Source organism: Eurosta solidaginis, chromosome 5 (genome assembly GCF_040869045.1).
Source record: "Eurosta solidaginis isolate ZX-2024a chromosome 5, ASM4086904v1, whole genome shotgun sequence".
In the NCBI taxonomy this organism is placed as follows: domain Eukaryota; kingdom Metazoa; phylum Arthropoda; class Insecta; order Diptera; family Tephritidae; genus Eurosta; species Eurosta solidaginis.
In genome coordinates, this window is record NC_090323.1 from 263,011,500 (window position 1) to 263,038,975 (window position 27,476).

Genomic DNA, 27,476 nt, shown 5'->3' on the forward strand with positions numbered 1-27,476 from the left:
CATTCCGTAAAACGAATACTGCAGAAGCTGCAAAGATCCAAATGCCAGGGAGACAGTAGAACGCTTTATGTGTAAATGCCCGGCTCTAGCTAGAGCCCGGCTAAAGTTCCTTGGAACCCCGTTTCTAGAAGACCTCAGAGGGTTATCTGTGATAGCAATCCCGTTTATTCTTAATTTTATCAACAACTCTGGCTGGTTGTAATACATTGACAGTAACATTCCGTAGGTTTTTAGACGAGTTACATGACATCAAAACGGCTTTAAATAGCTACTTGGGCGACCAGGGTCGCAGCCATTTCACTTACATACCTACCTAGGTACACGTTTATTTTGCTTTGAAAGCTACAATATTGGCAAAGCTACTGAAGTCAATAAAAATAAAGAAAAAAGTCTTTCTAAATGGGAGTCTGGAGTTAATGTTCATCAAAAGCGAAGTTTTCTTAAAGAAGGCTGCTCTGAAAGAGACAAGATGCGTTTTAATTGGTTTGCTAAGGCTAGAAGTCAAAACATTCCGATTTCTGGTCCCATTTTGAAAGCAAAGGCAATGGAAATTGCAGGCAAACTGGGTGTACCTAGTTTTAATGCTTCAGATGGATGGTTAAACAAATGGCGAACAAGAAATAAAGCTGCTTTCAAATGCGTATCTGGTGAAGCTGCAGATGTAAGCCAGGAAGGTGTCGAAAAGTTTAGGACAAAACTGCCATCTCTGTTGACCGGTTACAAGCCTCTAGACATTTACAACGCAGACGAAAGTGGGCTTTTCTTTCGCGCCTTACCTGACAAAACCCTCGCTTTTAATCCGAAAAATGCGTGGGCGGTAAACTATCAAAGGAAAGACTCACAATTTTCTTCTGTTCTAACATGGCTGGAGATAAGGAGCTGCTTTTGGTTATATGTAAACAGGCCCGTAGCGACGTACGGGCGTGGACGGGCCTTGCCCGTACAGAGCCCGTACAGAGAGTAAGTACAAGCAGTACCACTTTTAAAAATCAAAATGTAATTATTTAATTTCCGTTTTTTTACCGTGGAATCGAAATTTGATTTTTAAAAGTGGTAGTTCTAACCTGACGGACATCTCATGAGGGTTATCGTAATTATTATAGAGAGAATCGACGCAGTATCTACTGTAGCAATTTTGTCAGTAAAATTTTTGTCTAAATTCACACCAGTTTACTTAAGTTAAACCTTGCCACGCAAAAACCTGCCCGGTATTTACGAAGAACATCCTACTTTGGTCAAATATTTCAAGACCCTATTTAGGAAATTCATCTCAGGAAGTATCTATCTAGTGCCAGTGAAACACAATCGATATAAAGTTTGCCTGACTTGAAACTGGCTGTAGATTGGATTAGCATAATAAATATATCCAGCTTTTGGTAAGTGAGTAAAAAATAACAGGTAAAGTTCATGATATTTTATTTTATCTTTTTTGTTTCAACATAACACAGTACATCGTGCAAACTTCGTCGCTACTATTTAAAGAAATGCAAAACTCTTAATGTTAACTTTTGTGTAACACTTGTTTGTTTTGGTCCAACTTGAGTTCTATTGAATTTGAAATTTCTCGAAAACAAGTGTGTGAAATATCTTGAAACTAGCTATTGAAAAACTGTTTCTATGTTAAACTTCGGTGGCATTGGCTGAAGTTGGTTGAAATATCTAAGCTACTTTTTTCTACAGTACATTTTTCATTAACATATTCAAATCAAAAAGTGAACGTAAGTATCATTTCGATTTTCTGTTGGGGTTTTTGAAACAATTATCTTTTTCAGCTATTATGGACATAAGGATTTATTTCGGCGGAAAACGTCCCCGTTTAGAAGAGACTTCCGACGTGCCTACTACCTTTTCATCCAAAAATACTATAGATGCTCAGGCTAGCTCGCAATCTGAATCTCAATCAACATTAACAATATCAATAAATGAGATAAAAGATTTACCTAAAAAGGGAGAACCTATCAAGCAAATAGTTTTGACGCAATACCCTAAAAGTAATAACCGTTCTTTTCTGTCATCATCGTTCCACGAATATAAATGGTTGATTTATTCGGTGAGAAAAGACGCTGTTTTTTGTTATATATATATGCAGTTTAAACCATCAGATTTGAACGATGTGGCATTTACTTTGAGTGGCTTTAGAAACTGGAAAAATGCGAAAGATGCTAAAAGAGGTTTTCCACGACATGAAAGGACAGGATCGCATGTTGAAGCTATGATTTTGTGGGAGGAAAAAAAGAATCGGCAAAATGCAAACACAGAAATTTCAACTCTTGTTAATGACGAAACACTTGATAAACATAGATATTACATAAAATCTATTATTGAAGTCCCTTTCGCGGATCTTATGACGTTGATGAAAAGGCCGAACGTGGTTTATTCATACAACTTTTCGAGTTCACGTTAAAAAAGGATAGTTTTTTAGCTAAGTGCAATGAAACTATTCCCAAAACTGCTAAATACACGTCTCCAGAAATACAAAATGAAATTGTCTAAATCAGTTAGAGAATCAGTAGTTTCTGATGTGAAAATGCTGATGTCCCATGGTTTACGCTAATGGTAGACGTATCCAAAGACAAAAACAACCGAGAGAATATAGCTATCGCTCTCAGATACGTGAAGGAAGGAAAAGCTCGAGAATCATTACTCGATATTATTACAACTAAGGGATTTATTTTATAAGGGATTGGACGCCAAAACATTCACCGAAAAAACAATTAAAACATTGCGTGAGAATAGTATCGATTTGTCGTGTCTTTTGAGCCAATGTTATGATGGAGCTAATGTAATGAGTGGTAAAAGAGGAGGTGTTTCTGGTCTCCTGGAACAATACCTAAATCGTAAAATTCCTTACATACACTGCTTCAACCATCGTCTCCATCTCGTTGTTGCAAAAGCGGTGTCTGACAATGATTTGCTGAGGGACTTTTTCGATATGTGTGTGATGTTACATGAATTTTTTCACCATCCCAACAACTTCAAGTTATGAGATCAAGCCGGAAGGAATTTGAATTAATTGCGGAAGATGCGTATAAGCTCATACCCATGACTGAACCCATGAACGAAACAATGTCCAAACGAAAAATTAAAACAACTGAGCAACCAAGCTACATAACTGAGACCAGCTTACTTTCATACTCTGAGAATCGCGCAACTGATGGGAACCTACAAGAGTCAAATAAGAAGCTGAAAGGAGTTTACAATGAATGCCGTGATCTGACAATAAACGAAATCAAGCGACGCTTCTTAGAAAATCAAGAGCTAGTTACTGCGATTTCCAACATTAGCGAATTCAAAACGTATGATTTGAATAGCTTTAGAGAACTAGGTAATTCGAAACATTTACCATCAACAGTGACCGCAATTAATAGGCCGCAACGCCTGTCCATGATCCATGCCCGCAGGGATTCAAGGGGTTGTGTAGCGCAACATATAGCTTCTCCAACCCAATTGTCAACCTCACCTTCGAGCGGCGAATCCCGTTTCACTAACAGACGAGGCTCTGGCGACCCCAAGCTCCTCATGGAACTTGGGGGTGGGGAGGGAGGGATGGCCTGAAGGTTCAATGTGGCCATATAAATCGTTCCCGAGATGGTCGGGCCAGCACCTTAATGGTGCTGTGTTACCGGAGCGTATCGGATCTGTATCCGACAAAGGACCATCACATCGATAACACTCCCCAAAGCCTTCGGGGAGTAACCTAATCGCTACAACAACAACAACAACAACATCCATGCCCGCAAGGCTGATCTCGTCTACTTAGCTGTTGAAAGACATCGCACACGTGCAATTAATATCGATATGATTCTCCGAAAATTTAATAATAACAAAAATCGTAAACTGCCATTGTAATAAGTATCTATTCTTAACAATATTTTTTGTATGTTTCTCTTAAGCATTAATTGAAAATTTAATTTTCTTATTTATTTTATTTATAATTATTTAATTATATAATAAAACAATTTATTATAAAAAAAATTTATAACACAAATAATTTTAACCAATTATTCATTTAATTATTTTTTTTTTGCAAACTTTTAATCCTGCCCGTCCTGCGATAGTGTCTGCCCGTACAGTTGGTTAGGTCTGGCTACGGGCCTGTATGTAAAGCAGCCCGTCCTCGATCTTTTAAGCATGTTCCAATCGCAAAACTGCCAGTGGATTGGAAGTCTAATAAAAAGCGCGGACGACTCGAGAAATAATGAGTGGATGGCTGCAGCAGTTCAAGCGAAGAATGAAAGCCCAGAATCGAAAAATTTTCTTGTGTTTAGATAACGCATCTTCTCACCCAAAGGAATTAAACTTAACCAACATAAAAATTATTTTCTTCTCGCCAAATACAACGGCAGTTAGCCAACCCCTTGATCAGGGTATAATCCAAAATTTTAAAACTTTGTATAGAAGCTTAGTTTTAAAACACTTGCTGTCTAAAATTGACAATACAAGTGCAGCCTCAGCCCTCTCAAAATCGATTAATGTAATAGAAGCTGTGTATTTCATCAAAGCATCTTGGGATAAAGTGGAAGCCACAACCGTCCGAAATTGCTGCCGTAAAGCAGAATTTTTAGAAACAAGATGATACTATGGACATAAGTGATTCAGAAGATGAATGATGAGGCTTTAAAACTTGTTGCGCGCTTGAAACAATTTGCAAAAAAATTACTATGTAGCTTTTCAGCACATTAAAAATATCGAGTCACTTTGAAAATGAACATTTTAAATTAAAGCAATCACTGTTCAAGCAATCAAGCATTACCCAAATTTTTCAATCAAACTAGTAATGAAATGTAAAGACTTGTACAATGTACTAAATCGATATGTAATACTAAACGATGCAAATATTCTTTAATTCCAAAAATGTTTTAAATAAACTATGTAGGTAGAATACAATTTATATGTGCGGTATATATTTTGTGACTTCATCCCTTATAAACGGACATCTCCCATAGCCGGACAAAAACACTGCGACGTTGAGTGTCCGGTTATAAGGAATTTCACTGTACATATGAAAATTTGTTGATATCTTGCGGAAATGCCAGTGCAAATTTGTATGTGCCCTATTTATTTAACTATTTTCATAGTTCAGTTCCACCAAATGGATACTTTTTATTGTTTTCTATTTCTTCTGATCGCTTTTGAGTTGAAGTGCGTTGAATTTCTGGTATGTACTATATGTATGTATATTAGTTTATACCCAGTAGTGTCTCGTATGACAGCAATATGTTAAGAACAATAATAATGCACAATATAACACGAAGGAGATTGAGTGCGAACTTTTTAAACGGTTTTATTTAGCTTGACTTGACAGGGCTGACGGCCGACCGGCACGAATTTTGTAATTGAAATTTAAGTAACTTCCCGATAAGCTACAAGCTTGAAATTTGGAATATAGTTCAGAACCCGATGACAATGCAATAATAAGAAAAAAACTCCGATAGGTGGCGCATGGATCGAAATATTTCAAAAAATCGTATTTTTGGTCCGAATTGGTTCATATTTGGAACACATAGTACATACATGAATAGAAAGCTACCTATGGAAAAAAATCGCTGCTAGGTGACGCAAGGATCGGGATATTCAAAAAAATCGTATTTGTGGTCCGATTTGGCTCGTATTTGGAACAAATATTACATACAGTCCGGTAGAAGTGACATCAAAATATTTTTGAGTTTGCGGAGGGACAAGCATACGTAGCGCAGAGTCGAGTAAAGTCTTTGGAAGGATTATGTATTGAGGACTTAGATTGTAACAAATTGTCAGGAAAAAGTCCTTGTAATAAATAATAAGTCACTAAATGAACTAAATATAATGAGAAATAATAGGCAATTAAATAAAGACTAAAAACTTGAAAATAAAATAATTTAAAAAAATTGTTTAAGTTAAACGGTTTTATTGAAAACAATACTTACATGAAGTAATAATAATACTAAAAGCTACAAAATAATTAGGTAGGTCCTAGGTACTAGTCATCACACTCCACATCAATCTAGGGCATTGATCAGACAATTAAATAAAAGCGTTGGGTGCGTGACGTAGCATAATCTGATTAAGGTTCAGTTGGTCTTATATATGACTATCAATAGAAATTTGACGCGCCCAATGCTTTTATTTAATTGTCTGATCAATGCCCTAGATAGGTGAGGAGTGTGATGACTAGTACCTAGGACCTACCTAATTATTTTGTTTCTTTTAGTATTATTATTACTTCATGTAAGTATTGTTTTCAATAAAACCATTTAACTTAAAAATTTTTGTTTGTATTATTTTATTTCCAATTTGTGGTTTGTTTGAAAAAACCAGCACTGGCTGACTATTTGGGCTTAGAATTCATACTTGCTATAAAGTAGTTGGTATATATAGTCGTTTTCACTATCTATGGGGTTATCTATGCACAAGTAGGTTATATGTAAATGTGTGTATATAATTTATTTTTTTTGTTATTACTATTGTTGGCATTAATTCTGCTGGAGTGTTGATATTGTTGTTGTTTCACTGTTTTTGTTGTTATTTCGCATTGTTGTTGTTATTTCGCATTGTTGTTGTTTTGGCATTTGAAGCGTCTTCTCTTTTGTTCTTATTTCATTCATAAGTATATGCATAGTATTGTATATACATAGCATATACCCAACTAACAATAGAAAGTAAATTCTAAAAGGTTTAAAAGACGCGTTTTCCAGTTCCAAAGTCTTGAATTTGAATCTTGAGAGCTTTGTGAAGATGTCAACGTGGACCTGTGGGGACTGGGCTACAAAATAATACTAAAAAAGATGTTTGCCAGGATGCTGACACCGGGCCAGATAAATCTCACATCCCACGAAATAAAGTGATAGCAGAGTTAGAACTTGCAGTAAAAAGCTTCAAAAAACACATGAGGCCACGCGGCCCAAATATCCCAACAGGAGCCATTAAAGAAATTGCAAAAGTGAACACAGGTCACGCTGGATATGTATAACGCATTACTAAAGGGCGGATTGCTCCTCGAGACCTGGAAAAAGCTACGGCGTTTATTAGTTGGCCAAGGCAAGGGGGCATGAATTCGCCATCAGCATATAGGCCTATATGCATGCACGACACAGTCGGAAAACTTTTTGAAAGGCTTCAAAAACTACATACATATCGCAGGAGCCGTAGAACAAGTTGCATGGCTATCAAAAGCCAACATGGCTTCAGAATTCGGTCTTAGTTGGATACGCAGATGACATTACTGCAGTCTTTACAACCCGCAATACAAAAGAAGCACGCTCAATCAGGTCATGATACGCACAAGGGAGTTGGCAGCAAAAAAAAAAAACAGTTTAAACTTCTAACACAAAAACATATACCGCTAGAAGTTAGCTTTGAAGCTTTTTCCGGAAATATAACATTGAAGAAGGTATCAACTATTGAGGAGTACAGTTAGATTCCTGACTAACATAAGCGGCTGATGAAAATCACCGTGCAAATTATTGCCGAAACAATCCCCCTCGGCCTATTAGCGCTAGAAAGAAGAAGGTAATGAGAAACAAAACGGAGAGCGCACGAAAGTCGTTAGCAAAGAGAACAAGACAGAAACGTTTAAGATGTGGCAAGAACGAAGGGAAAACTATGAGTGAATGAGTCGGCCAAATCACAGTCGGGAATGTTACAGCAAATATACTGAGTGACCCAGAGGAGTGGCAACAAATCAGCAACTTCGTAGCAACAACACTCAAAGCAAAAAGTGAAATCTGGTTTCAGGAACCCCTCCTTGAAGTATTGCGGACACACGGTTTCCATGATGGCAGCAATAAAAAAATGTATATCAGGAAAATATGGAAATTAAAACGAAATAATAAAACTGACCATGACAATTCTGAGTCTGTTATATTCATAAATGAAAAGTGGTGTATGGCTAGTTATCGAAAGCTTTTCGAATCGCAATTAAACAAAAATGTTTGTTGGGTATGCATCTACAACAATTTTATGTAAACATGATTGTGTGTATATGCACATGTATATGTAAATATGTAGGAGGTAGTCAATAAATTGGTCATTGGCGACTTGTACTGCCGCCGCTTTGGATGTCGTTTGTTGTTTTCAGTTGATTTTTGGTTGCCGCGTTGCTGTGTTTAGCTGATTTTGAGTTCTTTATACACAAATACGTTTTCTAAAATATTTTATATGGTAAAAATAATTTTGATAATATACACAATTGTATATTCATAAGTGAATTTCGTGAATTGTGTGGTCATTTCATCAATTTGGTCATTTTTTGTTAACCTTTTCATAAAGAGAATTATTTTAAATAGCTGAGTAGCGAGTCAATAAGTCGGAAGCGAAGCGAGCGCCAAGAGGTTTTAATTTATAATTGAAATTTTTTTAAATAAGTAAAGTGTTTATTTTTATATCAATCACAATTCATTTTGTAAAGTGAAATTTAACAAAAGTAAATAAATGCATAAAGTTTTTCTCTAAAAAAAAAAATTCCCTCCATTGTGAATTCTAAACAAGCAACCAACTGTTGTTTGCCTGAAAGAGCCGTAATTATTTGAACAGAATACGGAAGCGTGAAGCCGCATATCGACCATTAATATTCCATACAGGATGCCCAGGGTATGTGATTATGATAATGGTTTAAATTTAAAAATTCTCTAGAATACCAATTAGTATCTGTAGCTGGAATTTATGTACTTGTTGCTGACCTTGAATGTATGAACAAATTGAAATATGTATGTACGCATATCCCAATGTAGGATTGTACATTACATTCATGTACTTCGTATTAGAGGTTTACGCCAATCACTTTATCGGCGGCGGCGGCGTGGACGGCGCCCCGGCGTATGCCGGTGTTCTTACTTTAAAAAAGATTGATTTCTCTATTAAAAAAATAATATTTAAGAAAGGTTTTGTTTGTATGTATTTAAGGAAATCAACGTGTTGGCCATTTCGGAAAGATCCGGGGTTTTTGCCTCAAGATCTCCCAGGCCGTTGAAAATTTTTCAGGAGTAGCCCCTTGCGGAGGGATTGTCCCTCGTTCGCATACCACAGAGAGGCTGTGAACCTAACCCCGGTCTTTGGAATTGGTGCTGCTGCGTCTGCTGAAAAGAAATAGAGATACAAAAAATAGTCACACTTTTGTCTGTATATCTCGTGCAAAGCGTAGTTTCAAGGGATAACTCCTAATAATCGTCGCAAACACAATTTCTTTAAATCATTTGTGGCTCCTTGGCGGTCACGCACAAAGACGACCTACGCTTGCTATTAATGGTCTATTAATACTCATGCCTCTCGTGGCACAGGGCGCCTCCAGTTTTTCGGCTGTTTTTAGAGCTACAATTCCCGATGTGAGAACAGAAGCAATCCCGACCACCAGTCGCTACCACGCCTCCTAACCCTCACACCATATGCCAGCACAGAAGCTATAGGACTGCGACTTCGAACTCATACCTTCGTCGACGTCACTTTCCGAGAAGTTGTAGGTGTATCTCCGAAGACTTTCCAACGGATGCTTTTGTCGCGCTATGCTGCCGAGCTACACCAGAGAAACACCTTCAAACGTTAGGGAGTGACTATTCGGCCAAGGATGCCGCCCTCGAAATCATAAGCAGTCTAAGTAGATGTCATTGCGTAATGGGTGAAAACCATATAATCCTCGGCGCATCTACATAATTAAAATTTTACAAGGACCCTGGATACAATTTTTAAAATGTAGACCAAAGTTTGCAGACGTTTGTGTTCACAACATTGATTTCAATAATCTTCGTTAAATCAACACTATATTTTAGAATGAAAGTCGGCCGATTTTAAGTTGAAAGATGTTAACTGCTGTTTCCGGCCTTATGATATAAGAGCTCATTATGGATGACCACGTAGCTTCAGTTTTCAGACTAGTTCGACTCTCCACTACGTTAGGGTAGTAGGACACACGGTCATTAGTTCGACTGTCTTGGGAAAGCTTTTGCTTCACCACTTTGAATGTTCTTGCGAAGGACAAAGCCTCACCTGGTAAATATATGTGCCCACGTATTCACATTTGTAAAAGGAACCGTAACGTGTAGGTGATTGATAGGCTATAATCAATGTGATTCACTCCAAGGGACTACATTTGGATAGGGACGCCAACTTTAGGAAATGTCAAAGCGGGAGACTTGGGTGTTGAAGGATGAAGTCTGTAAATCAAAACTAACATTTCAGACGCTATTGTATAGTTTCGCAAATAAACAACAGATGTTTGAATGTAAGCCCAAGTGATTTTTCAAACCCTTCTCATGCGTACATATCCTCAACTTAAGTATGAGGTAAGAATAATTTCCAAGGAGTGTTTATGCCCCTAGAAACTAAAAGATTTTGCATCACTGATTTGGCTTATTCTTTCAGCCAATCGCAATATAAATTTTTTTAAAAATCGGCACCTTTTTTGGGTATTTGCCTTTTTTAACAACTTTGACAATTTGAAAACATATTCGCCTTGGGTCATTTTTTTTTTGAATTTATTGTTCATTATTAATTTTTTTTTTAAAACATGCAAAGTGAGCATATAAATTTATTATATAACTTTTATTTTAGTGTTTTATTTTAATAATTTGGTGAATTGGTTGATGCAAAGTCCGTGTTAAGCAACGCTTTTTTTTTAAATAACTTTTGTACAATTAAGCTGTAGTCATTGGTGCCGTTTGTCGTATCGCTGTAGTCGTATCCCTAACGTAATCAGCTGTTTATCGGTACGATGTTAAACCAAAAACCAATTGGTTGGCTACGTTACGGTTACGACCTTAGCGGCACCAATAATCGATTGCATTGATTCTCATAAGGTTGGTCGAATCAGCTGTTATAAGGTTACCGATACGGTTACCGATAAAGCACCAATGTCTGCAGCTTTAGAAAGAGTTAAATTTCGCAATTAGGCTAAGTTTATGATCGAGCGTAATCGCATCGCGCGATGCGACGAGAATCGCTGTTAGCGTAAAGCGAATTGAGCGATTACAAGCGACAAAAGCGACGAAAAGTTGCAATCAAAATATTTTGATTCAGCTGAGCGAAATTTGCGAAACAATATGGATGTTTTTATTGAAAAGGTACGTGACAAGCAGTGTTTGTGGAATTTGCGTTATGCAGATTACCACAATCGCGATTGGATTCACTTGATATTTTTTTGTCTTATGTATACTTTTTAAATATTGTTTTTTTTGTAACAAATAGCTATTTTCTAATAATAAAATTTTACGAGTTAATGTACACATGTTGCTTTCTCTACACTGCCACAACGTGAATAAAAAGATGTTGAGTTATATTGTTGAGCATTCCATCGCTTGCGATTTCGCTCTACTATAAACGCTCAGTCGCCAGCGATAACGCTAGCGAAAATGTAACAAGCGATGGAGCGTTTCTCGTCGCATCGCGCGATGCGATTACGCTCGATCATAAACTCAGCCTTAGTTTCTTATAACTGGCATTGCTGCGCATCCGTTGATACCACTTTCGACCATATCCGACCAATTTTCGACATGAACAATAAATGGCCTAAACAGTCTTAAATGAATAGAAAATATAGTAACGCGCCGGACGCCGCCGCTGCCGCCGCCGCGCCGATATTTTTGACATTCGGCGGCGGCGTGCATAAAACGATCAAAATCGGCGGCGGCGGCGTTTATCGGCGGCATATATCTCTACTTCGTATGCCACTGGTTAGATGGCAAAATACATTCCACCTACATATGTACATACATACATATGTGAACCCCAACCTTCGCAAAAAATATCTAAAACAATATCAAGTGCGCGAAAAAGTATGCTACATTTAGTACCATATTGTCATATGGAATAACAGCCTAACTTTTATACTTTTATATATGCCGTCTTCCAGTGAGTTTTACAGCTCCGGCTCACGCTCAATTCTCACGGGAATGCTCCGGATCATTGAGAGACTTGAGAAGCAGATGTAGTGAAATTTTCGCACACGTGAAATGTGATAGGCAGATGCCGCCGCTGTTTTTTATTTAACTCATATGGCGAAAGGCTAAGCAGCGACATCTATTTTTGAAAAAGTAGGTTTATTAAAGGCAGCGTTGCCAAACTAAAAAGAAGTAATTAACAAATTATCTGGCTCACAAATTGAACCAGTGGCAAAATCCTGAGCCAGATAAATAATTTTGCATTTAATGCAAGAACAACGATTTGAGCCAGATAAATCCAGATAGAAGTCTGGTTCAATTTGTGAGCCAGATAATTTGTTAATTACTTCTTTTTAGTTTGGCAACGCTGCCTTTAATAAACCTACTTTTCAAAAATAGATGTCGCTGCTTAGCCTTTCGCCATATGAGTTAAATGAAAAACAGCGGCGGCATCTGCCTATCACATTTCACGTGTTCGAAAATTTCACGACATCTGCTTCTCAAGTCTCTCAATTATCCAGAGCATTCCCGTGAGAATTGAGCTTGAGCCGGAGCTGTAAAGCTCACTGGAAGACGGCAAATATCCTCTAACGGGAGTCCAAGGAAACTTGCTGTTTCAACAGGGGTGAAGGATAATGAGAAGGGTGTTAGAGGCGTCGGTTCCACAATAAAGTTAAAGAGATGGTTGGTTTCATGTGGGGAAACGTTACAGGCATCACATATGTTTTGTATGTCGGGGTTGATTCTGGATAGGTAAGAGTTTAACCTGTTACAGTATCCAGATCGAAGTTGAGCTAGAGTGACTCGCGTTTCCTTAGGGAGTGTGAGTTCCTCTTCTTTAAGTTTTGTGTATTGTTCTTTGAGTACAGGATTCGCCCGGCAATTCCCAGCATAGAGGTCCGACGCCTGTTTGTGGAGTTTACTGAGGTGCTGTATTTCCTCATAATTCTTACGGAGATTACTCCTTAAGCCCCCATTTTATATAGGTCTTAGGCGGCTCTTTACGATCATAGGCACTAAATGTTGCATACTTTTTTGCGCACTTGATACTGTTTTAGATATTTTTGGCGATGGAATTTTAGTAGCGAAATTTGGAATTCGGGGGCGATATGCGTTTTTTGTAAACAAATTAGTATTTTTTCATAAAAGATAAATTAAAGCATAGTATGAAAAAGGTAATAGTATCCAGCAATAAATATTAATAGATAATATCTCAATATACATATATATATTTAAAGATATAATATTTTTTACCGCTAACGGAACATGAACAAATTGCCCAAAATCAAATGAATAACTCCAAATTTTTAACGGTGAACGCATTTTTTTTATTTTACAGAAAACAAAGTTTTTAAAACAATATATGTCAAAAAAGCTTCAACAAAATTTAAAACCTATTTGATTTTGACTGTAACTATACGCCATAAAGCTTACTGTACAAGTAAAACCCCAAAATCGTTTTGCATTATTTTGTCTTTGCTAGGGCCATTTGAAGTTCGCGCTAATTTTCCTAAGTAATTAATTATCTCTTTCTCTATTTTAATTAATTATCTCTTTATTTTAATTAATTATCTTCTCTCCTTTCTTTAAACTACGACTAAAGTGTAATTTCATAAGTAAGTAGAATGTTTTAGGAAATTATTTACAGAAAAGAATAAAATAAGGAAATTGTGCTTTAAAAATACTCTAATATCACTCAGTGCACATAAACAAATCGATTTTTTTTTTTTGTTATCTTCGCATTCAAGTCCTGTGCCTAAAGAGCTAAAAAGGTAATAGGTTTTGAGAGATCGAAGAAACGTTTGACATTTATCGAGTTGGGAACGAATGTCAGAATTTTCTCTAGCCAATGGAGTTGAGTTAAAGCGGGCATCTTTATAAAACACATATGTGGGAGAAAAAAGAAATAAATACTAGACTGTCTTCGTCTATTCCGAAGACCTCATAACTTTCACAATTACAGCTGAACTATTATCTGATCAAATTCAAATAATTCGTATTGTCTGAGCAATAAGTCTACTGTGCAAGATAAACATGATATATAGAACGGTTATGAGCGATATTTTCGATAAATCTATAAATATATAATTGATTGTTCTCATCCGACAATCAGTTGCATTGGATGTATATTACACAAATCACCTACCCAGATTGCGCATTCACGAGTTCAAAAATGCTTCGGTCTGCGCAGCTACGTCATAGTTGACTCTTGAGCGAATAAAAAAAAGAACGAGAAATTATAAAAAAAGATCTAAATGAAAGGAGCAATTCATACGTCATAAAAAACAGCTGATCTAATGTTTACATCCGCAATGACCAATCTTCTTGTGTGATTTGTGATATACATATATACGACTTATTTTGACGATTTTTTCAAACAACTGTGAATGCCATATATGCTAACGCATATGGACGACTCTCAAGCAAGTAGCTGTTAAAATAAGGCAGATAAAAGGAGAATATTTTAATAGGTCGTATGGATGATATATCCGATCCGTACCGACATGAAAATTTCATCAAGATATCCCAAAGATTAAGAGACTAGTATTCGTTCAGGCAAACAGATGCTTATGGTTAAATCAACTCGGCTCGTCATTTCGGTGTACTTAATGGAAGGGGCCTACATGTTTTATGTCAACCCGGTACGGCGTCTGACAGGTAAATTAAGGCGACCCCGTTTAGAAAACTTTTTTTTTTTCAATAGAAAACACGTTTTCTAAAGGGATTTGATATTACTTAGACTTGGATTCAGGTGTGTCAAGCTATTATGTTACTCTGTAAGAAAAATTAATACATAAGTCTTATTTGAAAATTCTAAATGTGTCAAACAATAATAAAGGGTCATGGCGAAATTTCTTTTTGCTATGATGATAAATGTTGCAAATATTTTCTAATCTTAGTTATACATGTAAAATTTTATTGAGGTATTTCTTAACGTTTAACATCAGTTCCCTTCTAACTTCGGTGATAAAACATTTTAAGAGAGGGTGTATGTGTTCTAATTCCAGATTTACATAGAACGTTCCGTTGTATTTCTATCAATTAAAGTGCCAGTCAGGTTTAACTGGAGATTGTGAAATGGTCCTCCATTATGGTTCTCAAATCAGTTCCCCGCAATGCTTCATTTATTTTTTAAAACAATCATTTGTTGATTTGCTGCTGCTAAAGAATACGAATTAAGAGCGCTATTGGGCGGGACCCTACGCGAGCCGTATCCAGTTCACAAGAAATTTTCTATTTTTTCTGTTGTAAGCTAAACTTGAAAAGTTTTTATTCGAAGATATGTATTTTCCTGCTTTATTGTTCATTTTCTTTAAAAAGTTGTTTCCGAGATACATAAGTGCTGCAACCGTAAATTTAAGCCTTGAAAATTTAAACGAAGAATCGCTCAAGATGTGCCCAAGAAATTCTTGAATATTTCAATTGATGTATGCAGACCACATCTTGAATGAAATTTTGTAAAAAATTTGAATATTTATCAGATATGACGGATTGAAAATCGACTTTCAAATAACACAACTTCAACTTTGGCTTACAAAGGGAAACTTTCTTGAGCGTTTTCTTACGATGTTAAGTGGTGTTGACATTGCTCAAATTGTCAAATTCTCCAAAGACAACCAAGTCACCCAAGGCTACGGCGCCAAGGATTGAATAATAAAACTATCTCTATGCCAACACTATCTTGGATACAACCGTGGGATGCCGAATGAAAACTAAAACCCGACTATATTTTTTTTATGGAACACAAGGAACTTTATGTTGTAATCTTGGGAAAACTTACCCATTTATTCGGCAATACATGGATATGCGCTAGTACGCTCCCAAATGCAACAGGCCACCGCATACGTATTAAGCATGAACCAAGTAACAGATCTCGCATTAAAGACAACAACAAAAAGTAAAACTTCTTCTGTGACATCACGATTTTGAAATATGTTTCAAATGAAGTGAAATGTAATAAAAGGGAAAGACGAAAAACAAAGAAAATTGCTTGAATTGGACTTTTATTGTAATTTTTTTAAATTTCTATAGGAAAAACTAAATTCAAATTATTAATTTATGAGAAAACTTAAATAAAAACTACACAAAACTTTATTTTAAGACATTAGCCATGTATTTTAGAAACCCCGGTGTTAGTGTTCTTTCCTCCACATTTCTAAGGTGCGATAAAATCCTTAAGTTACTTGTTGCTAGCGCTTGAGGGAATGATAAAGAAGCACTGTTTTCAAGGCAACTGGCCTGCCGCCTGACTTAAATGAAACTCAACGGAGAAGGTTGCAGGCCTGTTAGAATACTACGTTCATAGTTCATAGTGACGCTAAAAGTGCTCACTGCCAAAGAGTGTATTAAATTGCGAAAAACAAGACATCCCAGCAAATAACACACAATGATTTACGCAGTTCTACATTCATGTGAAAGAAAAACCACGAGGAGCCTAATCCATACAGTGTCCTTCGTTATTCACCCACTGTGAGCTCCATAATTCAAACTGCCTCAAAATATATTTTTGATATCGAGACAAAGGGGGGGGGGGGGGGGGGCGGATGCGGAGATATCCTGATGTCTGATATCAAGATAGAACGCCTTAAATATTGTGCATTTCCGTTTGGTTGTTGTTATAGCAGTACTTTGCCCCATCCAACTGGTGCGATCACTCAGAAATTGCCATATCCTCTAACAGAATTCAACGGAAAATTGGTGTTCCAACAATTTTGTACCAAAGAAAGTTAAAGGCATTGGTGGCGTACATACAGGACATACATTATGTATATAGGGGTTGATTCTGGGTAGATAAGAGTTTTACCTATACGGTATTCAGCTGGAAGACGTGCCACAGCGATTCCCTGGGGATTTGGCTTTCTTCAGCTGGGAGCTTCGGATATTGGACTCTGAGAATTCGCCTGGCATTTATCGACTAGGACATTTCCGACTCTTTTTTGGTTCACGTGGTGAATATGGTCGCTGAAAAATTGGCTGGCGATAATGCCAAATTTCATAAGGCGAAAAAACACGAAAGACTCGGAAGATAGCTGCTAATTTTACAGCAAAGTGCAAAGTGCATAGATGAAAGGGTAGGACCTGTTGCAAGTATCGTGTAATCATTGGCGTAGAAAACAAAGGCAAGTACTTCGGGTGGGAAAATCAGCTTCGATATTTAAAAATTACACAATAGTGGAGAGGGAATATGCCCTGCGACATCCCTTAAATAATTATTCTTGGTTTTGATGTTAGGTTCCTTAACTGGACCGAATGCTATGAATCACCACAAACGATTAAAAGTCCCTTGGCTTAGAATTTGATTGAAAATAATAAACATAAATAAAAGGAAAAAATCAACTTTTACGAAATTAAAATTTTTGAAAAATAATAACTGAAGAACCCTAAAAACTTCAAAAGCGTTACGTCATTTGACAGTAATTTTTTCCTAAATAAAATTACAAATACATGGTTGTGGCATTACGGGATCTTTAGTCATTGGTTCATGCGTATTAAGTATGCTGTAGCTCATCAAGCATTTAACCGAGGAATGTAATATTTTACTTTTATTCCATATACAACGCTTCTTTAACGAAATAAATTAAAGATTAAACTAGACGGTTATAGTTTTCGTGTCTTTTTTGCTTAGGTCGAATTTTTTTATACAAATAAGACTCAAATTAGCAAAAATTTCATCAAACTTAATTTGATATATAAAATTGTTTTTACGAATATTCAAATGTAAACAAATGCAGAGTTACACTAAAGGTAAGGCCACATTAGGCTGCACTACGCAGCACTGCACTGCACTACAAAATATTCTTTGCATGTATTCTTATGAGGCAATTCACACCTAGCGTCAGCAGCACTGCGCGACCCGGCACAGCGCGGCAAATTTGATCAACTAGGCAAAAAAGCCGCGTTGGGAAGTGTCGCGCAGTGCTGCTGCCGCTAGGTGTGAATTGCCTCATAAGAATACATGCAAAGAATTTTGCACCATCTTTTTTCAATCTGTGCAGAAGAGTGTGGAACTCTCCTTCCTCATATCTTGAGGATGAGATGTCTTGGACCCATAGTCACAACCTTTTTCGTTTCCTTTCCTCTTCTTCGCACAAAAATGAAATAATTACAGCTTCAACAACTGTGTCGTCCATTTTGCAAACAAAAATAAACACAAACTTTTGCCGCAATGTGTCGCTCGATTGCCGCTTAATGTGAATTGCCAAAATATGTCGCTCTGTGAGGCGCCGCTGCTGCTACGTGTCGCGTAGCGTAATGTGCGCGTAACTTAAACGAAGAATTTAGTTCATTCAAAAGTTGGTGCCTACCAACATTGTTGCTTATATTATTTTCAGTTAATGGTTAGGAAAAGGTATACATTTAAACGGATTTTAAATAGTAAATCTTGTTGCCGTGTGGACAAGCTTTAAGATTTTTTACTATTACTTTTTCAAATATATGGCAGCACTTGTACATTCGCAACAGCTGATATTTTCACCTCAAAGTTTTGTGGTGAATATAAACATAGTCAACACCTTTTTTCTGCAAGCAATTGGGCATTGTGAATGATGACAAAGTGTGATCTCTTCTGCATAAACGTCAAAATTCCAAAGTGATTGGATCACCTGATTCGTATTTGACTATCTCTGTCTCATTCTGTATCTCTTTCTATCACCCGCTGAAGATAGGCGCCGCCATATTGAACAGCCTGTCAAAACGCTGAAAAGTAGCCATATTGAACAGCCTGTCAGGCAGTTGGCAGATAAGAGATCACACTTTGTCATCATTTACAATGCTATTGGGTGCTCTTTATTTAAAAGAAAAATATAGACTTGATACAATCGGAAAACGAAATAAAATGAAGCAAAAGTGATTGACAAAAACAAAAATTGCATTTATTACTGTTCCACGCTGCAACTTTAATTAACACAGAAACAAACAAAAAAAAACCGGTGAGCTAAATTAGTATAAAGAGTACAATCACAAATATTTATCATATATGTATGCATAGTTCTCATTAGTATATTATTAATATGGTAACAGTCTAGTTGAGGGGTCGACTGCTAATACGCGACTGCGACGCGTCTTGACATCAGTATTAATAATCCCAAGGCGGAAAATAAAAATTGTAACTCGTTCGAAAGATATTAACGAAAAACCGTAAAAAGACCCGAGATACCTCCGAAACCGGGGGTGGGTTCTATAGTATTTTTGCGCAGAACACCTTTCTGCGTTGGCGGCATTCGGCCGCGCTTATAAAAAATAACCCTGGGCTACGCCATGCCAAGTCCGGGTGTGTGGTATAACCGTGGCGGTAGCACACAATTTTTTTTGTGGGTACAAACACAACAACAACCACATGAAAATCGCCAACTTCAACTGGAAATATCTCCCGACAGAGATAAAATTTTTCTTTTCCGCCTTCGGGTTATTGTTCTCGAGATTAATACGCGTCTTTTGACACGCCATCGTGGTGTGATGGTAGCGTGCTCCGCCTATCACACCGTATGCCCTGGGTTCAACTCCCGGGCAAAGCAACATCAAAATTTTAGAAATAAGATTTTTCAATTAGAAGAAAATTTTTCTAAGCGGGGTCGCCCCTCGGCAGTGTCTGGCAAGCGCTCCGATTGTATTTCTGCCATGAAAAGCTCTCAGTGAAAACTCATCTGCCTTGCAGATGCCGTTCGGAGTCGGCATAAAACATGTAGGTCCCGTCCGGCCAATTTGTAGGGAAAAATCAAGAGGAGCACGACGCAAATTGGAAGAGATGCTCGGCCTTAGATCTCTTCGGAGGTTATCGCGCCTTACATTAGCAGTCGACCCCTCAACTAGCCTTTTACAATTAATATATACTTTTAAACTAAATATATGTAGGTGTATCATGGAAGCATATGCATTATCGAGCCTTTCATTTTTTATTTCCAATTTCACACTTAATATTGAGGTCAAACGCGCTTTCCATACCTCCTAACATTTTCGTATGTGTTTTAATTATTTATCAATCAATGCAACGCGAGTAGAGCAAAAGGCCATTAAAAGTAATTTTACTTCCATTGACATTTGATATTTTTTTTAAATTTGGAAAACACTTAAAAATAACAAGCTTTATTAAAATTATAATTATGCAAAATTCTTAAAATTTAAATAACGTAACATTAACTACATACATACATATAGGGCTAATTAAACTTCCTTAACCCTAACGCCATAGTCGTAGCCATATCCATAACCATCTCCAGTGTGATCGATTAATGGTGCCTTAACCTAAAAATCGTGAAAATTTCATAAAACTGAAGAAAACGCAAAAAATTACAAACATATTCCACAAAAAATAAGTCTCTTAGTCATAACGTATCCAAAACAATGAATAACATCTACATAATTGATTTACATAAAAACAGTTATTAGTGGTTCTAATAATGTTAACTTTTAAACGCTTGAGTGTACCGCTCGTTCGCATAACCTGTATGCATTTGATTAACAACGAAAAGAGAAAAAGCGCGACTAAGTGTCAACAAAAAGTCAGCTCCTAATAAAGAAAATCAGTGGATGGCAACGGTACATATTTGTTTAAGATCATTTCATAATATAATATTTAGTATAAGATATTGGGGATATTTGCAAAGTGCATTCTATCCATTATTTTTCAAGATCTACCCGGTCTTAATACTGACCGTTGAGGGAAGCCTAGAAGTCTTTAGACAGTATATTTTCCTATTTTCTAACTTCAGGGAACCGAGAGTTTTTTCGTCTTATTCAAGCATTGTATTCGCGTATATTCTCTGCATTCTCATCCTCGCGGTCTTAAAGCCGACGAAGGCTGTCTAGTTTATACACGTGCTTTTGAGTCTGTGATGGCCTGTGAATATGTGTCATGGCTTTGTGTTGTACCCTCTTGCAGTTCCTTGGCCCCTGTTGCAGTCATGTTATTTTAAGCCAGTGTTCTTCTCCGAGAAGAACTTCTAAGTTATTCTATAATTGAGTCTTTCGAAAGATGCCTATCTGGCAGGGTTGTCCGATTACCGTTACCATTCATACCTCAGTGTCTTGCGATGAAGGCTAAATAGATTGTTTTCGATAACCTTATGGAGCTCAGCCTATCCGTGGACTATAAAAGATCGTATCCGCAAATTTAGTCTTTACTGGGGCTTGAGAAAGAATTGTTTGCAGTTTTATCGACGTTGATCCTGTATGTTCGATAACTGTACCATTACACGACCATCTGGGGAACATTTTCATATGACTACGTTGAACCTTCGGGGTCATCCCCTCACCCCCATGTGAGGAGCATGTTGTTATCTCGCACCTTCGAACCTTTCCTTCGGCTCAGCTTGCTTGTCAGGCCTCCAGAAAATGTTTAGAGTTAACAATGCTATCAAATACTCCCACTCCGGCTGTACTCTGTACTCTCGGAATGTGGGCTGCCGAGGACTGTGTTTTAATCACAAACTCTTGGGAAGCACCAAAGTTCTAATTCCCCTAACAATGCTGCTTACACATATATTCATGCTAAATATATCTATGTTCTGTACTATTCTAGCATGCTTGTAACTTATCAATAAATACATTATACGAAACGCAAAAATAGATGATGCAATTACAAGCGTTTAATCGAAGTGTTTAAGAGCTCTTCATACAAACGAGAATAGTTCATTGGAATTGAACTAAAGCATGCCTATAACGAATCGTTTAACAAAATTTGGAGTGAAGGCATAGAAAAATAGATAAGAAGATACATTCATAGCTACATTAATAGACCTTTTCTCCATTGTGATCCTTGAGTGACGTCAATTTATGAATTTACGTTTACTTATACTTATGTATGTGATATTGGCAAGCATGCATATCTATTAGATACAAAAATAAACGTGTTCACCTACTTGTACATGCAACGCTCATATCCAAAATGTTTTCTCGCATTCTTAAATTGTTATTTGCTTTGATAGGTGATTGCAGTGCAACTATCGGTTATTCGGTCAGCATACCCAATTAGACAGCAGAGCATATAAAAATCAATTTCTTATTTTAAATTTACCTTAGTTTAATTTGATTACAATTTTATTGAAATTTATTTATTTCATGTTATTTGCCTTCTTTAGGTGCACTTTGCTAACAATAACCGAATGTACGCGGGATCCGAAATGCCAGAGTGTGAGCGTGGTTATCAAATTATAGACCAAGCGAGTGAGTAGATCAATTTTGAATATAAAACAATTACTTTTGTTAAACTTTAATGGACGTCTGTGTTTATAAGTTATATTCGCTAGACCTGTAGTAGATTATAAATTACTCGATTGAATGTTAGTGTAGGCCTACATCCTGGGACAACAACCACACACAGTGGGTAAAATCCTCTACCCGAGGATCCTACTCTCAGAGTCTTATAACCAATATTTCTGGAGAGGGAAGCATACTTCCCTGGAAGTCAAGCGGGTAAGAGCATATTGCTGGTGTGAAGCATTGTTGCAACAGCAGCCGTCCACTTTTTCAAACCTTATACAGATTAATAAATAAGACAAAGAAATCCTACTATATTCTCCAGCGGAAATTAGCAGTGCAAATTATATGCAAACTTCAATAACTACATATTTTCTTATTTTACTTGCGTTACTTAAAAAAATCTATAATGAGTTGTATATCGAAAACTATGTAAACCATTCACGAATTTTTTACATATATATATTAAAATCTTTATATATAAAAATCACGTGTCACATTGTTTGTCCGCGATGGACTCCTAAACTAATGAACCGATTTTGAATTTGTTTTACACCCCATGTGTAATTTGATCTAACTTGAAATATAGGATAGGTTATATCTCAGTTTACAGTCGCAATATTATTTTATTGCACTTTTTTTAAATGTTTTTATGTATTAATAAAATGTTACGTATACGCACCGGCACTCATATTTTCAGGTGGTACTTCCGTGTAATTGGTTGGTGTTTAATTAAACAACGTGCTTATCAATAAAAAATATTATAGCGAATGATATCAAGTATAGCACATCACCAGGCCCGTCGAGACGGGGGGAGGGAAATGGGGGGATTACCCCCGGCCCGAGGTTTCTGAGGGGGCCCTCGGCTTAGAGGCACTAAGACATTTTCTTTTAATTCAGGAGAGTCTTCAGTTGTTCCATGTGCAATTTTTAAGCCGAATTTCAAAAGCCACGAATATCTGAATTTTGTTTTAATATTATAGTGAAGTGTGAAAAATAAAAATCTATATATATAAAAAGAAAGGCTAAAATGTATGTTAGTTGGTCGCCGGTGTTTGAAGAGATGCGTTGGTCGAATTTGTTCAAGCTTTCACACAAGTTGCGTATACCCCACGCTGTGCTTATTACATGGCTTTGGTTACGACCGACGTACAGGGTCTAGACATATAGGCCGAAAAATGGACCCGGGTACCCCTAGAATATGGATATCAAATGAAAGCCGTTGCTGAGAGCTCTAAAATAATTTTCATTGTGATATTCGATTTAGTCGCATCAACCTGGCAAAACTGATAAATATGCATGCGAAGACGAAATAAGGACATGAATTAATAATACCCACATACCTATTTACATACGTCCTATGCGATTTGCCTGAAATTTGGTATATAAATTTGCCTATATTAGTATTTACGACCCTTTTTTCCGGGAAGTAGACCGGAAACGGACTGGGAATGAGACTCGTAGTGGGACTGACACTGAGAATCTGATTGGGACTGGGACTGGGACTAGAAAAAATGTATACCTCCCTCTGGGACAGGCAATAAGGGATGAAGAAGAATGAGAAGCATTTGAGAGAAAAGAAAAGAGAGGAGGAGACTGAGAAAAAGATAGAAAGAGACGAAGATGGAGACACGGGCTGTCTTCTTATGTCCCCAGAACACCATCTTAATAATGAGGCGAGAATACTCCCCATCAGGGAGAGAAATGAGATGCTAACCAAACAGTTCCTGTTGAATACCCAGAAACCTGTGCATCCCAACAGACATCTGATTGATGAGCCAGCACCGCCTAGGGACTTAAAGAGTCATCTCCGTAAGCATTTTGAGGAAATACGGCACCTGAGAACTCAGCCGTATGAAGCAAAAAAACACAAGCAGGTCCTTGGTGAACTCCACAAACAGGCGTCGGACCTTTATGCCGGGAATTGCCCGGTGAATCCAGTACTCGGGGAACAGTACCCAAAACTTGCCGAAGAGGAACGCATACTCCCCAGGGAAACGCGAGTCACTCTGGCTCAACTTCGTTCTGTATACTGTAACAGGTTAAACTCTTACATATCCAGAATCAACCCCGACATACAAAATGTATGCCCCGCTAGCAATGTGTCCCCACATGACACCAGCCATATCTTTAATTGTAATGTGGAACCAACGCCTCTAACACCCCTTTCATTATGGTCCACCCCTGTCAAAACAGCAAGTTTCCTTGGACTCCCGTTAGAGGATATTGATGACAATTTGAGATCGGTCGCAGCTATTAGGTGCGGCGAAACATTGCTACAACAACAACAAGATGGAGACAGATGAAGCGAAAAAGGCGAAGGGATGAATGAACAAAAGGATTAGGAAAAAGTGAAGAGGGGGGAGGGTAGAGTTAGACGGAACGAGCTTCATAAAATGTATGCATATAGGCCAAATATAGGGCAGAACAACGTCTGCCGGGTCTGCTAGTAACTAATAAAAATCGTCAAGAAATGTTACAAAGTAAAAAGTATTAGGCTGCATACTTAAATATTTTGAAATGTTTGATGGTGCTTCGAAAATTTGTTAGAAATATTCCACAAATGTATATACATACATAGTTTTCATTATACAATCTATTAAAGTTTGTTTTTGATGAACTCGTTATTCGTCCGGAAATGTTTATAAACATAACAAGTAAAGGTGTCTAAGTTCGGGTGTAACCGAACATTATATACTCAGCGTGAGCTTCAATTGTACATTTCATTTCAGATAAATTACTTTTCTACATAACACGTCGCACCGCCCGTTTAAAAGAAAAATGTCTCCCCATTTCATCTTACAGTAAAACTTGATAAGTGAAATATCATTGATTCAAAGCTATATTTTGCTAAGTTATAGCTTATTATTCTAGTCTACGACCCTTTTAAACTTGTTTTATATCTAAGTTGCTGTGATCTTTAACCGATCCCATCCATTTTTACTAGAAATATTTTCTGCTATAAGGAAAATATGTGTACACAATTTCATTCCGATATGCAAATTTTCCATCGAGTTATTGCTCCGGAAACATAGAAAACTGCTTAGTCATAAAAGGGGCGGTGCCACGCCCATTTTTTTAAATTTGAAGTTTTTCATATTTATTGTTATAAATCCACTTGGGAAATGAAATACCATTGATATAAAGCTCTTTTTTTGAAAAGATATAGCTTATTTTATTCGTCCACGACCCTTTTAAAAATCTTTTATATAAAAGTGGGCGTGGTCCTTAACCGATTTCGTTAATTTTGTTCAAAGCATTCCTTATAGTAAAGGCAACCTCTCTGCAGAATTTTTTTAAGATAGGTTTAGCGATTTTTGATTTAAGAGGGCGGTGCCACGCCCATTTTAAAAAATTATTTGAAATTTTTATCAAGAGTCAATATCAGTCCACATGTCAAATTTCAACATTCTAGGTGTATTATTTACTAAATAATCAGGTTTTTTGAGTTTTCCAAAATGTTATATATATAAAAAGTGGGCGTGGTTATCATACGATTTCGCTATTTTTCAATGCCAATCTATTCTGGGTCAAGATAAACTCGTGTACCAAATTTGGTGAAGATATCTCAATATGTACTCAAGGTATCGTGTTAACGGACGGACGGACGGACGGACATGGCTCAACCAAATTTTTTTTCTATACTGATGATTTTGATATATGGAAGTCTGTATCTATCTCGATTCCTTTATACCTGTACAACCAACCGTTATCCAATCAAAGTTAATATACTCTGTGTGAAAAGCACGCTGAGTATAAAAATAAATAAACTGGACGAATAAGACCAAAATATTTTGTCCGAAACTCTTTTACAATGAATATTTCCGGATAAAAAGGGATAGCCTATTTTTAAATAAACTGAATTAAAAAACAAACAAAAATCTGCATGTCTTTTTGGTTCATTTTTTCTACTCGCAATTGTATAAGCTGTTCTATTCATTGAATAAAATCTTCAAGCATCCTCTTCAAAAACAACCCTAGATAGATAGATAGATAATTAATTGAGGGTCGCATTGCGACCATTGGTCTATTGTACCCTCAGCTATTTCACAGCACCTCATCCAAGCCGACATTTCTGATGAGCCCTAGCAGATCACCTGGCTTGAGGGATTTCATGTGAGAATGCTCTGGTCATGGTGAGCCCATAAACTTAACCCTACGTCTTGAGATTGCGTTACACTCCAAGAGGATATAGTCCGCCGTCTCCGCTGATCGATCACAAAATCGGCATGTGTTGGTCGATATTATACCCAGCTTTTGCATGTGACTGTTCAGTCTACAGTGTCCTGTAAGAATAGCCGTTAGGATTCTTAGGTTATTTTTCGAGAGGCCTATTAATGCCCTATATCGAGTTGAGCTGTAAGCCCCTAAAGCCGTTTATGTAAATCTGCCTTAAAAGTTTTCGAGATATCCCGCATATGAGTTTATAACGAATTCAGAGAAGGAAAAACTTACAATGTGCCATAAAACTAGATTTGACTAGTAAATTTTGCCTATAACTTCAATTAAGAAACGCAAAAATTTTGTCAAAATTGAAAATAAAATTTCGAAAAACTTTTCTTTATAAAAATTAATGATATTAAATTTGTAATTATTAGGCACAATGCTGCGAATTTCACCAAACGAAAATATATACTTCAATCGGGGCGAGAATAGCGAGAGCATCATTGAACTCACTTGTATCGGAAAACAAGCGGTAACCTATAAGGTAACAATTTAAATATAAACTGTATATTCGAGCAAATATCTAATATTTTTGAATTCGTACTTTCTCAATAATAACATCATGTATAGATACAAACCACAGCACCAGAAAAATTTCGAGTACGTCCACGTTGCGGCTATTTATCACCGTCCGAGACGGTCACAGTGAGCATTATGTTGAAGCAAGACTATCACTTAGGCGAATCACCAAAAGACAAATTTCTTGTTATGTGTATGCCGGCGCCTGTCGGTATAGAACCATCACAGCAAAGTATGAGCGAAGCGTGGAAAATGAAACCACCAACTGGTAGTGACGTGGAACAACATCGTTTAACTTGTAGTTATAGAGGCGGCGCAGCCAGTGCTGCTACTACGCCTGGCACATGTGTCTGTGGTGCACGTGGTCCCGATGAAGGTTTCACAACGGTGAAAGGCACAAATACAGTTTCGGATGTGAGTAACACTGCCAGTCGTTGGTATATTATTTACAGATTGAATTCAGATTTGGATTTTATTCAATCCATGGTGAATTTAATAGAATTGAAAGTTAAGCATGTACTCTCGGAATCAGCACTTTACTGGTTTAAGTTAAACTTAAATTAAAACAAAATTTTTTATAAAGAGATAAATATTTTGTATATTTTAGTTTGAAAAAATCTCTGAGAAAAAGTGCTATCGAAATGAAAAATCTGAGTTTGATCCATATATGTAATACTTGTATATTGCTAGTAT

The 27,476-nt window shown here is 36.9% G+C and overlaps 1 protein-coding gene across 2 annotated transcripts in view; it reads left to right on the plus strand.

The window, feature by feature from the left end:
• The window catches only part of LOC137253366 (motile sperm domain-containing protein 2-like), a 67,720-nt gene that overhangs the window by 30,726 nt on the left and 9,518 nt on the right, over positions 1 to 27,476 (plus strand). For both annotated transcript variants that reach the window (XM_067790141.1, XM_067790140.1), the window contains exons 4-6: positions 21,923 to 22,007; positions 26,639 to 26,748; positions 26,835 to 27,197. In XM_067790141.1, coding sequence (XP_067646242.1) covers positions 21,923 to 22,007; positions 26,639 to 26,748; positions 26,835 to 27,197 — 558 coding nt within the window. The remainder of the gene's footprint in view (positions 1 to 21,922; positions 22,008 to 26,638; positions 26,749 to 26,834; positions 27,198 to 27,476) is intronic.